Raw genomic sequence first — 12,273 nt, 5'->3', positions numbered from 1 at the left:
AGATTTTTGTTTCAATATAAGAAAGGGTCAAAAGGTGGGAGACGGGAAGGCTTCTGGAGTTTCTCGAATGATACAGTTCGATATTTGAACACGTAGCCTGGAAGATTTCTATTCGGTTCACGAAATGATTCAAAATGATCAATTTTTTAAGAATCAGCCCCATGTAGTGAAGATGTAAAGAAAGTGATGTGCCTCCGCGGATGTATTATAGGCGATAAATAATGGGCAGCTGATTCCACGGCAGAATATATTAATAAAACATGTCAACATACTGTTAAAATGTGAATAAAAAACTGTAGGCAAGTGAAGAGATGGACACTAGGTGGTGGTAGAGTGCCTCCTCTTTTACCACTGGACAAAAAAAAGTGCCCCTCTGAAAGTTTTTTTTCTTTAGCAGTGTAGTATAGTGTGTAAAATCTCAACCGGCAGTTCCAAGTCTGTCTTTTTTTTTTTTTTTTTTAATAAAATGACATAAAATGTCACCACTGATTCTTAAAGTTAAATAACATTAAACATCTTTTCACATTAAAGTAATTTGGCACTATACAGAAAAAAGCTGCTATGATTTGATTGTTGTAATATAATTTAAGCATACATCTGGTATATTTTTGGTGCTATTTATGTGACCCTCTGGAGTCTAGGGGGCCACATAAAAAGTTACAGCGGATCGTTTTTGGCTCCCGGGCTTCGAGTTTGACATGTGTTCTATGAAAAAACAGAACACAGTAATACAGCTTTATAGGATATAATGGAAAAGACGCTTTTTGGTTGCAGTCGTTAAATATTATCTTGCATAAATACAGACCGAAAGCCGGGAGGATAAAAAGGATTTCTGCACAAGAAATTGGGCAAAAGAGAAACACGCATACCTTCTTTCCCTTGATCCTCCTCAACAGTCTGTGTAACCGCGCCGTCATCCAGGGGATGCTGCTCCTGAGTTTGCTTACTCACATTTTTGTCTTTGTGCTCTTCCTGTTCTGGCTTATTGCAGCCTTCAGCCGAGCTCGGAGGAGTCCTTGTGTCGGCCTCGTTGCTCCTCTTGAGGCTCTGTAAATCTACGCTGTCCATCGACTCCGTCCCATTCACGCAGTCCACTTGTGAAACCCGGTGACCCTCTGCGTGTTTAGGCTGGACCTGAACATCCGACGACTTGAGTGTTTCCATCAAAGGCTGGAAGTCGGCCCGCTTGGCCGGACTACCCTCCTCTGAATTGGGCGGAGAAGTGCCACAGAGGCGGTGTTGTTCTGTGCGTTTCTCTGGGGTCGCCGCTCGCCTTTCTTTGGCCGCCGTCGCCTCCTCCTCTTTAGGCTTCGCGTCCTCTCTGCCTTCAGCCACAACGGGGGGTTCGTTGGAGCTTTCCTCTTCTGTGGACGGGCCGTGCGGATGATGACCGTTGGCTTGGGGACCTGGAGTGTCACACGACGATTCCTCGTCCTGTGTCAAACACGAGTCACTGGGAACTGCAGCTTCCGCCTCCTCTTCCTCCTCCTCTGTTCCCTTCTTGTAAATTTTCTTCTTGCGTATGATGCCGCGCTTCCAAGATGGCCGCCTGCAAATCTTCCTTTTCAGATGATCTAAGAGGAGGAAAACAAAGAAAATTCAACTCTTAATCAAATGCTCGCACCCTTCTTTAATGTTATACCAATTTTTTATTTTATGTTTTTCCGTCAGTTTCAGATCAGTTTGAACTGAAGGCAGAGTTTCTTTCACAGAGGCATGTCAGGATAAAGTTATAGCCATAAACAATAATATTATTGTTTTGAGACCATTTTCAAGCAATACATAATGCAAAAACACATTCCTAAACATCTTTAAATTCTAAGAAAAAATTAACACTGTAAATCGAAGAGATTTTAAATATCTAACAAACAAAATAACTGAAACAATATGTAAAACGAATTATGAAAATTGTTCTTCCAAAAAAAAGCTCTAGTTCTAGTTCAGACCAAAGAACCGGACAGTTTTTTGGTAGAAAGAGAGGAAGAAGGAAAAAAGATAAATCACATAAATGAAAATTATTGAGCTGGTTTTAATTTATCATGCAATTAATTGATTGCAACGGGACACGCTTCACAAACTCAAATTAAAAACCTTTTAAGACCATTGTAAATGGAATTTACAAAGTATATATCTCAAAAGAAATGTACGAACTTCGTCCAGCCAACTGGTGATAAATTTGCACTTGCCCATGATAGACGGAACAACTCTAGCTTAGCAAGGGTATGTTAGCAGTGAGTCACAGAAAGCAATGAGGACCACTGCGTGCGACTCAACCTTTTGCCTGACGGAAAACTGCAATGAGAAAAGCAAATGCAAAGTTTACGATTATTTAGTCCTACCTGTGACTAACTTATTTAAGGTAAACATACTTAAAAATAAATAAATAAAAACGATGACAGTCTAAGGCCTTAGGTATGTGAATTTAAGACTTACGAAGTCTCATGAAGACTGTAAACTACTTTACAGGTGTTTTCTGATCGCTGTAAAATTAGCAGTCAGTCCGACTACGTGCAACATTTAGCCCTCTTCATCAAAGGGAAATAAATAATGAGTAGCAGGGACAGCGGTGGAGCTGTGTGCATGTATAACACTAATGACGGCAGATGTTTCTTGGGATTTTAAGTGGAGAGGCAAACCAAGCCCTGCTCTCTGGGAAAGGCCGTAAAGCTGTCACAGCGAGCGCGAATGTTAAACGCAGTGAAGCTTCAAGGCATTTGACTTCATTTGCTGTTTTTTCCGGGGCACACACATACGCACACACACACGCACAGAGACAGAGAGATGCAAAGCGAAGGATCAAAGTCAGAGTGAAGGGCAGCTGCAGAAAGAGTTGGAATAAAACAAACACTAGGAGGAAGTTTGGCAGGGAACAGTTTTTAAATCAAAGGCTAATGATAAAAAGACAAAAGATTGTTTTTTTCTTTTACATTAACAACAAAAACAAAAGCACAACACTGCATCTTTGACACACACTTCTTCTGTGTGTGTGTGTGTGTGTATACAGAAATAAACAAATCCGCAGCCCCACAGCATGACAGACTCATTAAATCTATAAGGTGCTAACCTTTATGATCCTGTCAGAGGATAGTGGGATGATCTGAGTCTGCCGATACGAAAATCAATGACGTGCTAAATGATCATGATCCCTTCAAGTAATTGAGAAAAGATAACTGTGCACTTGTATACAAATAAAGGTTCCTGCCCTGACACGGTTCAATTTAGTTTATTTATATAGTGCCAAATTACTACAGGCTGTTTATCTGCAGTCCATTAAGAAGAAGAAGAAAAAAATATTGGAAAACTTAGACAAAACAAGTGTAGGTCTAAAAGTTAGCAAAACATCAACTACCAGAGGACAAGAGCATGCTCACTTGTTACAAATCACATGTTGCTTCTAGTTTTCACTGAATTTAGACCTTAACTTTGACTGGGCCATTCTAACGCCTGAATATGTTTTGACCCAAACCGTTTCTCTGTAACTTTGGCTGAATGTTTAGAGTCAATGTCCTTGTTGTTTTGTTTTTAAATTATAATGATTTCAATTGAATCTAGCCGATAATATCAAAACGCGCTCAACCTGACAAAAGCGGAAAGTAGCAAAAGCAAACGTTTTTGTAAGGCACCGTTGTGCATTGCACTGTCCTACATGGTGAATTCAAAGCACTTCGCTATGATCTTTTGCAGTATTTCAGTAGTGCGATTGTGCCTGCGATATATTTTATGCTGCTTTTTAGCCTTTTAACCTCTCTTTGCAGTCAGTGAGGATTAAAATCGCATGAACTTTTGGTGCACTCATAGAAAAGGTCCATCCTTCATTGACTATTTAAACTCACATCAAAAAGCACTTAAGTGCTGCACTAAAATTTTTACTGCATTCTCGATTACACACAAGCTTCCACCCGTTCCACATGTAAGGTATAAAGACACACAGGGGACTGAAATTACACCTCGAAGCAACGTGGAGCACACAGCACAAAATGAAAACAAAAACAAGCTGGTTTTAAACAGATCAATAAGGAAGGAAGGAAGGAAGGAAGGAAGGCAAGAAGAAATGATACAAGAAAAAGGAAGGAAGGAAGGAAGGAAGGCAAGAAGAAATGATACAGGAAAAAGGAAGGAAGGAAGGAAGGAAGGAAGGAAGGAAGGAAGGAAGGAAGGAAGGAAGGAAGGAAGGAAGGAAGGAAGGAAGGAAGGAAGGAAGGAAGGAAGGAAGGAAGGAAGGAAGGAAGGTAGGAAGGAAGGAAGGAAGGAAGGTAGGAAGGAAGGAAAAGAGAAGAATACAAGGAGGAAGGACACACCACATAAAAAAAAACAGAACAATCTAGTTTTAAACAGAAAGATCCAAACAGAACCACAAAGACACAAAGGAGAAAGGAAGGAAAAAAGGATACAAAGAAGAAAAGGAAGGACAGAAAGAAGGAAGCACTCAAAGGAAGGAAGGAGGAATGGAAAGAAGAACAAACAAGCCGACTGAAAGAAAGAAAAAGGTAGGGAACGGCAAAAAAAAAAAAAAATGGAGATAAGGACTCTCCAAAAATGGAGTGATGGGCGGAAAGACAACAGACAAGAAAAGACAGAAGGGAAGATGGCAGAAAGGAAAGGACGACGTACACAACATGGAACAGGAAGCAGGGCACACAGAAGAAAAGAAAGGAAATAAAGGCACAAAGGAGCAAATAAGAAAAGGGGAAAAAAAGAAAACCGGGCAGCAACAGAAGGTAGGAAGTAAATAGAGAGTTTTTATCTACAGACAAACCAAGCAGAACTGGAAGTTCAGAGAACGAACCCGACTCCCCGTCTAACACTGGCCATCACACCTACAGCTGGTTTCAGAGCTTCTGAGGCTGCTTGCAGAGAGGGGTTTAAGGTAGGATCCTGCTTTCATTTTTTGGTTCTTCCTGATCTTATCTAAGGGAAGTAGACATGAGAGTATGATATACAGGAGGCAGACAGGTCTTCAGGGTTGACTGGCACATGAGATAGTTTCCTAGCTATAACAATGAGGCACCAGAGAGAGAGAGAGAGAGAGAGGGAGGGAGAGAGGGAAAGACAGACAGAAAGATAAAGCAATAACAAAGAGACAGAAACCAGGCCAGGCATCCTGGGTATTTCTGAACAGTGGCATCATACAAAGTGATGCTTCTTAGTTTGTGCGAGCTTATGTTTTTTCTCTCATTTTTGACCAGAATTTCTTATTTTACGTTATTGAAAACATCCATCAGTAATTTCTTGGTTTTGTTGAGGTTGAGCTCCTTTCCCTCACTTTTGCTTGTTTATTTTTTCATGCATTTTATATATTCAACAAATATGCAATTTATAAAAAAAAAAAAAAAAAAAAAAAAAAAAAAAAAACGACTATGGTGGTCAAGTTTCAGGTAACGTCTCCACTGGGAAACGCACTCGCCACAATCTCTTATTCCTCCCTCACGCAAAAACCACAATAATTAACCAACAATGCGGCTAAAGAAAATAAAAGAAATAAAAGGGTGCTGGAGGGGTCAGCTGTCGCCCCTGGATGCTATGCGACAGGCTCCTCGGGGACGCAAAGGTGAGTCTGGGTGGCGGCAAATGACTCGTCATAGTCAGCTCTTAAATAATGTATGAAAATTGTTAGAGCATGAAGAGGAAACCATAGAAGAGAGAGATATGCTGATGGGGCTGGGATGGAGGGAAAGAAAACTGGAGCACTTTGTTATAATTAAAAGTGCCTAACCCATGCAAGATTTATGTAGTTGCACAAATTTTCAAGCCGCCGCTACACATACTTGTCAAAGCGCCCCCCCATATACACACACACACAAAATAAAGCTTCAGAAAGCAGAAGCGAGATAAGACCTTTCTCCCAACTGCCACCAGGCAGGTATTAAATAAATAAGTCAGACCGGTGACACCCACAGACGGCGCTCTGCAGCGTGCTTTAGTTGTCCTTACAGCCTCGACGCACATTATTGTCGGCGCTCGTCTGATTCATTCTTCAATTAAACCCCCAACCCTGGTGAATCTTTAAACTGTGCAGTGGAACGAATTCTAAATAATGGTTTTTGCCTTTAATACGGCAGATTAAAAAGTGTGCAGCGCGTTCGATCCGTTGCTTTGAGATGTGGCTGAAGGCGCAAACTTAAGAACTGATTCTTTCCGTTACGTTTAAGAGCAATGTAGTCGCCGACATTTTGTCATGCATTTCGTAAAATGCGACTTGGTCTTCAAGGCGTTCCGCTTTCGCCCCAAACTACCTGCTGTGTTCTTCGGTCTTCATTATGCATCCAGACATCTAGATTTACAATTCAGCGTAAATAAAACCAACTATTTATTAGGTGACTTCTGAATTCAACCGGTTGTGAAGGAAAACTTAAATTGAACTAACGCCAATGCACAACGTCAGGCTTACTTGTTGTAATCCATTTTGAGAGAACAATGGAATGACAAACCATGGAAAAGGTTCACGGCGCGCGAATATTTATGCGAGGACCGTCGAGCTGCTCCAGCTACGATAAAATGCTCACTTCAAGCACTTTCGCCTTGGCACAGGAGTATCTGCTCATGTTTCATAAATACTAAGTCGTTGCAGAAGATTATTTTAATTCAGAAAATCGTGTAAATCTTCTGCACTCTGAATGAACTCGCCTCACTAATCCAACAGTCAGCGAGATCAATACAAATGCTTCCCCACTTAAAAAAAAAAATGAATGCAGCTGATGCAAATATCAACAGCAAAAAATTGTAGGAAAGACAGAAGTTGCAGATGTAAATGCTGGAGTAAAAAAGATCAACTGTAGAAAATAAATACTTTTGGAAAAGGTTGATTAAGGGAAGCTTGACTAGGTGATTTAGTATATTTTAACTGAATTAAACATTTAAATATCTGCTGTAAAGGAAAAACAACAATACAGGTTACAACTGTTGTACTCAGGCAATTATTTAGTAAAACAGAAATATCTTTTTTTTTTTTTTTTTTTTTACATTTGACTCCCCTTTCCATCTTAAAAATAAACTTAAACATCTCATATAATAACACAGGATGTATTTTAATTGGTTCAAGCTGTTAACTAACCGAGGCCTAAAATAAATTCACAGACAGACTTAAGCAGCAAAGCCCCAGTGTTGAAGGGGGAAAAAAAAAAACCAGCACCTACAATAATCCATTTCACACCAACAGGGTCCCAACCCCGCCCGGACAGATGGGCTGTTATTTACTAACCCATTTACCTCTTTCACTGCTGAATTTATGTGCTTCATTGTGTGTGCGTTTCCATGGAAATACAAAAAAAAATAGGAAACTATTTTCTTGCCTCAAGAGATTTCTTGTTTGGCAATTCCCTCTTTTGAACTTCTATTTAGGCCAACACTTTGGAGTACATGCAGAGGGAACCTATTAAACGGGTCTAAACGGAGACGGTCGTGGACTTTAATGTGGCCGTTCATCAGCAGATGTGATTTTAACAAGAGCGAATGTAAAGCTTAAAGACGTGGTCTCGTGCTGTAAATTCCTACGCCAGCGTAGGGTTCATCAGTACATTAACGCTTGTAAAATCCCCATAAATGCTTGTTGTGATGAATGCCGATTTGCATAAGTTCATAAAAGGGGAGATGGACCTTCTACTTATCTCCAGAAAAAAGCAATTAAGCAATGTGTCAGATGTATTCTAGTGTGCGTTTCCAAACAGATTTTAATCTATTCAGCAGGTTTATTTTCCCCCACATATTGTTGTTGTTCAGTTTTGCAAGTATTACGTTCTGTTCCATGTTCAGCAAGCAGATCTGTGGGTCTGAAGAGACGGAGGTACTGTCATAACCTGCTCTCCGCCACAGGCACATAACCGCATTATGTGCAAAAGTTCACAGGAAAAAAGATGCGTACAGTGGTAGAATAAGCGAGCCAGGAATTAAAACGGGAGTCAAATGTTGCCACGGGAAAGAATTGTATCAGAAATCCCACAAATTAAAATGTATCCTTTAAAGCGTGTCTTGTTAAACAAAGTGAGAAAGTATTAGAAACCGTTTCCATCGGCGTTAGCTCCAATTTAACTATTCTGTTTCAAGCAGAAGCAACCGGAGAGGATCCCTGAGTACTACATCCTACCAAATGCCTTAGAAGAAATTCATCTTTTATTGCAGTAGCTTAATCTCACACTGATTTTTTTTTTTTTTTTTTTAGTTTGGTAATAAGAGCAAACAAACAAAAAGAAAGGATTTAACAGGGAAACGTTTTGCCCTCCGTTGAGAAAATGTACCTAAAAGGCAACATTTGCAGTCCCTCCAACAATTCCTTCAAAATAAATGTACCTGAAACTTATACAAATGATCAGAGATACTTGGAACTAAATGTGACATGACACCCGCTTCTTTTGGTCAAAGGCCACTAGGCTTTATGGAGAACCATAAGATTTAATTTTTCACTACATACAGGACGGAAACGGAGGTGAATGTCAAGTTTGACAGCTACAGCTAAGAGTGGCACCTTGATGTGACTGAGTTTCCGTTACAAACATCAGAAAACATCTACAAAGCAACTGGTTTTTAGGGAGTGTTGTCAGAAAAAAAGCCTCAAAAAGAAAAAGCCTACGGTTTGGCGTTTCAGTAAAACTTAAAATGCTTAAACAAAGCCTGGATTTTCCTGAACCTGAGATTATGCTTATGAGATTGTGCTATTATTTTGAGCATTTGTTGTAGATGTTCGGACCTACGTGATTAAATAGTAAAAACAACCATCATAGAAGGCAGCATTTTAAAGATTACTGAGATATAAATGGCACAGACTATTTGAGAGGTCTTTTCCTGCGCCAAGTTAGCATGACTAAACAAAATTTTGAAAAGCTGAGAATGAAAACTTTAAACAGATGGATGTCATTTAGTCCTACTGACCTTTACATTGCTTAGATTCAGTGCCGACACCGGGATGGAAAGTGACTTCTGAAACAATTTCCTTCCCACCAAACTTGCCGTCAGTGAAGCAAAACCCCTCGTCTGATCACGCAGACGGGGATATAATTCCACACATTCGACAAATCCAATCAAAACTGAGACAGAGCACATCTTTTAGAGCCTTAACCACGATGGAAAAATGGGCCAAAGAACAAGTCAGGAGGAAAATGAGACGAGACGGTAAACACTGCGGGGGGACAATGATCGTCGGAAAAGGCTGTCAGGGCGACACGGGGCCTTGAGGGAGTCCGGGTCGTTTGGTCATGAAATGGAAAAAGGCGTTTGTCACCCGATGTGACACTTTGATCTGCGGCTTGATGAGATGTTCAGATCAATAGATGATCCCATCTTTGCGTCTTCAAATTACGGATATCAGTCACTATCCTTCCACTGCTGCATCGCCGTCTTCCCATTACCCTTTGTCATCCTCTCGTCTCTCTCCCTCTCTCTCTTCATTCAAAGTCACAACACGGTGCTCAGCCAAAACAATTTGGAAAATAAACTTATTTGTTTTATTGCCAAGGCCCACGATCAATAAGAGTCTCCTTTCTGCGCACTAAAAATCAAAGCTGGAGTCATTAGAGTATTTGTATAGTTGAGTATAAAGCAATAGGGATATAAGCCTGACTCTGGCATAGTAAAAACTTCTGTCTCCTAGCTTACTAAGAACTACTGTTTTCTTAGATCACAATCTACACTCAAATGCATCTTATGAACTGCAAAAACACAAAATCTTATAAAGTATTTTCCCCACAAATGTCTTTTTCATAAATGTCCTGCTCCACTGGCAGATTATTTCACTTACAGCCAGTGCATTTCCATCAATATTAAGGAATTATTAACTTAAGACAAGCTCCTATTTCTTGCTGAAAATGTACCTATAAGTTAGTTTTGTCTTACTTCAAGTATACCAAGATATTTGCTCTAGAAACTAGACCAAAAACACTTAGTGTTTTTGCAGTGTGAGAAGTTATATGCAGGAAATATTTTATGGTGGAGCTCCTGACTCGGACTATATTCACTTTGGTTGCCTGGCAACATCCCAGCAAAAGCGAAACTCGACAGTGCTGCCAGCAGGACTGCATTTCCCACCCAAAAACCTGATTCCGTTTAGCCGTAACGCGGCTAAATTGGCTCATATTCATGCCCGATGCAATTCCATGTCCAGATTTTGGTGAAGTGGGGCTTCAGCCAGCTTGCTCAGTTCAAACCCAGCACAATTTTAACACAAAATACAAAGTAGGAATAAGTCGTGAGAGATTTTCTGACCAAGAGTTTGTTTCTGGTCTGAAAAAAACAAAACAAAAACAAAAAAGCAATGGGACACCATGCACTCCCTGTAGTCAAAACTGCTACAACAACAAGAGAGAGAGATGAGCCTGGGACGTAATTTAGTCAGAGCATCTATCCTGCTCTGTCCTTTTCCTCTCTGCTGCTTAGTAAATGGCCAGTGGGATGATGGTGCCTGTGGTGCCCTCTTCACAGAAGACAGATATGCCCTGATGCACAGGCGGTTCCGAGAAGTGCTGAAGATGTCAGCCTGTACACGCACACGGAGCCACAGCAGGGCATGAAAGCTTCCTGGGGAAATTATCTGTTCCCCCAAGCAAAAATATACAGTCACACTTATAAAGCGGGAGTGGGGATGTAAAAAGCAATGTACCGGCTGTCTCTTTGACTGATGTGAGTGATCAGAGTCCTTGTGCAAAGACGAAAATACGCGAAGGCACCTGGTAAGGGTCCCCTGAAAGGAATGAAGTTTAAAAGCCGGATACTGAGTGAAAAGAAACTGGCATTTACCAGCAGCCCTTTGATATCCTGGAAAAAAGAAAGAAGAAGAATTCAGGCTGGTGAGTAAGAAACTGTGCTTAAGGTGTATCCTCCTGCTGCTCTGTGTTGGTGTAATTAGGACTCGTAAATGAGGCGGCGCTACAGGTTTGCTTATAAAGTGTTTATGTTACATAAAGAAAATCTATTTGTTTATCGAAAAACAGTATTTGGTATAAACCACGACATACGATAACCCCAGTTGAAAAAAAATGTAACAGAACTCTCGCTTTAAAAGCAAAACATGTATTACTTTGCTTTTATTTTAAACAGAAAAGCAACAAGTATTCCTACCGCTTCTAATGTATTTTTGATTATTGCAGCTAAAGTTGCAGTATGTGACGTTTATAACAGACAATCTATGAGAAAAAAAAAAAATCAATCTCTTCCACCTCCTCGTGCTGCTCCTAGTGTCATCTGCAGAAATGTGCCGCTCCCGGTCAAAAGCAGCCAATCAGTGCCGAGAGGAACGTCTTAGCGCTGTCAATTAAACTTGTGTATGAGCTGCTCGATGTGCAGTTGGCAGAAAAAAAAAAAAAAATCACCTACTCTTACAGAAAAACTGTTCATCTGCCACCATCAATGGCCACACTAGATAACCTGAGGATTCATGGAAAAAGAGCTGTATCGTAGGAATAAGCAAAATAAATTTCCCATTGCATTTTAAGGTTCATTTTTAGCCAAATGCTTACCATGTAGCATTTGGGAAGCAGAAAAAGACTCTAATACTTCTGCTGACAGGGTGATAAAGCCTTTGTTGCTAACAAAGTAAGCTGTAGACAGAGGGTCATGATTTTGTTTTTGAATATCTGTAAAAAAAAATAAATAATAATAATAAAAAAAATCTCAGCTTATTCTTGTTAGATTTGTAGCTATACAAAATCAAAGTTTAGAAGCATGCTGTAAAAATCATAAATCATAAACTATAATATTTTACATCAACATGTTTCCATAAAATGTTTAATTACTTAGTCCCTAAACAAATATACCCCTAAAAATTAGCATTTTGTAGGTGTATAATGGGGAGGAGGGTGGGTTCATGCTGCCTTACATATTAGCTAAAATGACTACACACAGCAATCTGGATTGCCAGGAGATGGCTGCTCAGTCAGCTTCACAGTTTAAAAAATAAATAAATAAATGGTCACTCCAGATTTTTCTTGCATCTAACCACAAAAACACACAATAGAAAAATTAATTAGGTTTTAAAAGGCTACATTTATTTTTTTTTAAATATGCAATACCCATAATACCAGTAGCTACCTATACCTTAGTCTAACCCAGGCTTACAGTGCAACTCTGCAAATATTCAAAACAGTAAAATAGCTGCTGACTAAATCATTTAATATGCAGTCAAATTACAAAACAAGCAAAACCCATTTACCCTGCTGTAGATATTTATTTCCAAATATCTACAGCAATGTGGGCTTATAGTCAGCAGGCTGTTCCACTAAAGGAAGATCAGAAGGCACATCACATTCACTGTGAACGATGGCTATTATTGTACTTTGCTGGAGCTCTTGC

General features: G+C 39.9%; 1 protein-coding gene across 1 annotated transcript in view; it reads right to left on the bottom strand.

Moving 5' to 3' along the window:
* The window catches only part of atad2b (ATPase family AAA domain containing 2B), an 86,414-nt gene that overhangs the window by 30,902 nt on the left and 43,239 nt on the right, over window positions 1-12,273 (bottom strand). Inside the window, exon 25 of the mRNA XM_014992520.2 lies at window positions 870-1,574. Within this exon, the coding sequence (XP_014848006.2) occupies window positions 870-1,574 (705 nt within the window). The remainder of the gene's footprint in view (window positions 1-869; window positions 1,575-12,273) is intronic.

Source organism: Poecilia mexicana, unplaced genomic scaffold (assembly GCF_051168715.1).
Source record: "Poecilia mexicana isolate PSO_F unplaced genomic scaffold, ASM5116871v1 scaffold_21, whole genome shotgun sequence".
Lineage (NCBI taxonomy): Eukaryota > Metazoa > Chordata > Actinopteri > Cyprinodontiformes > Poeciliidae > Poecilia > Poecilia mexicana.
The sequence above is the reverse complement of the archived record's forward strand: the minus strand, read 5'-3'. Positions and strand labels throughout refer to the sequence as shown.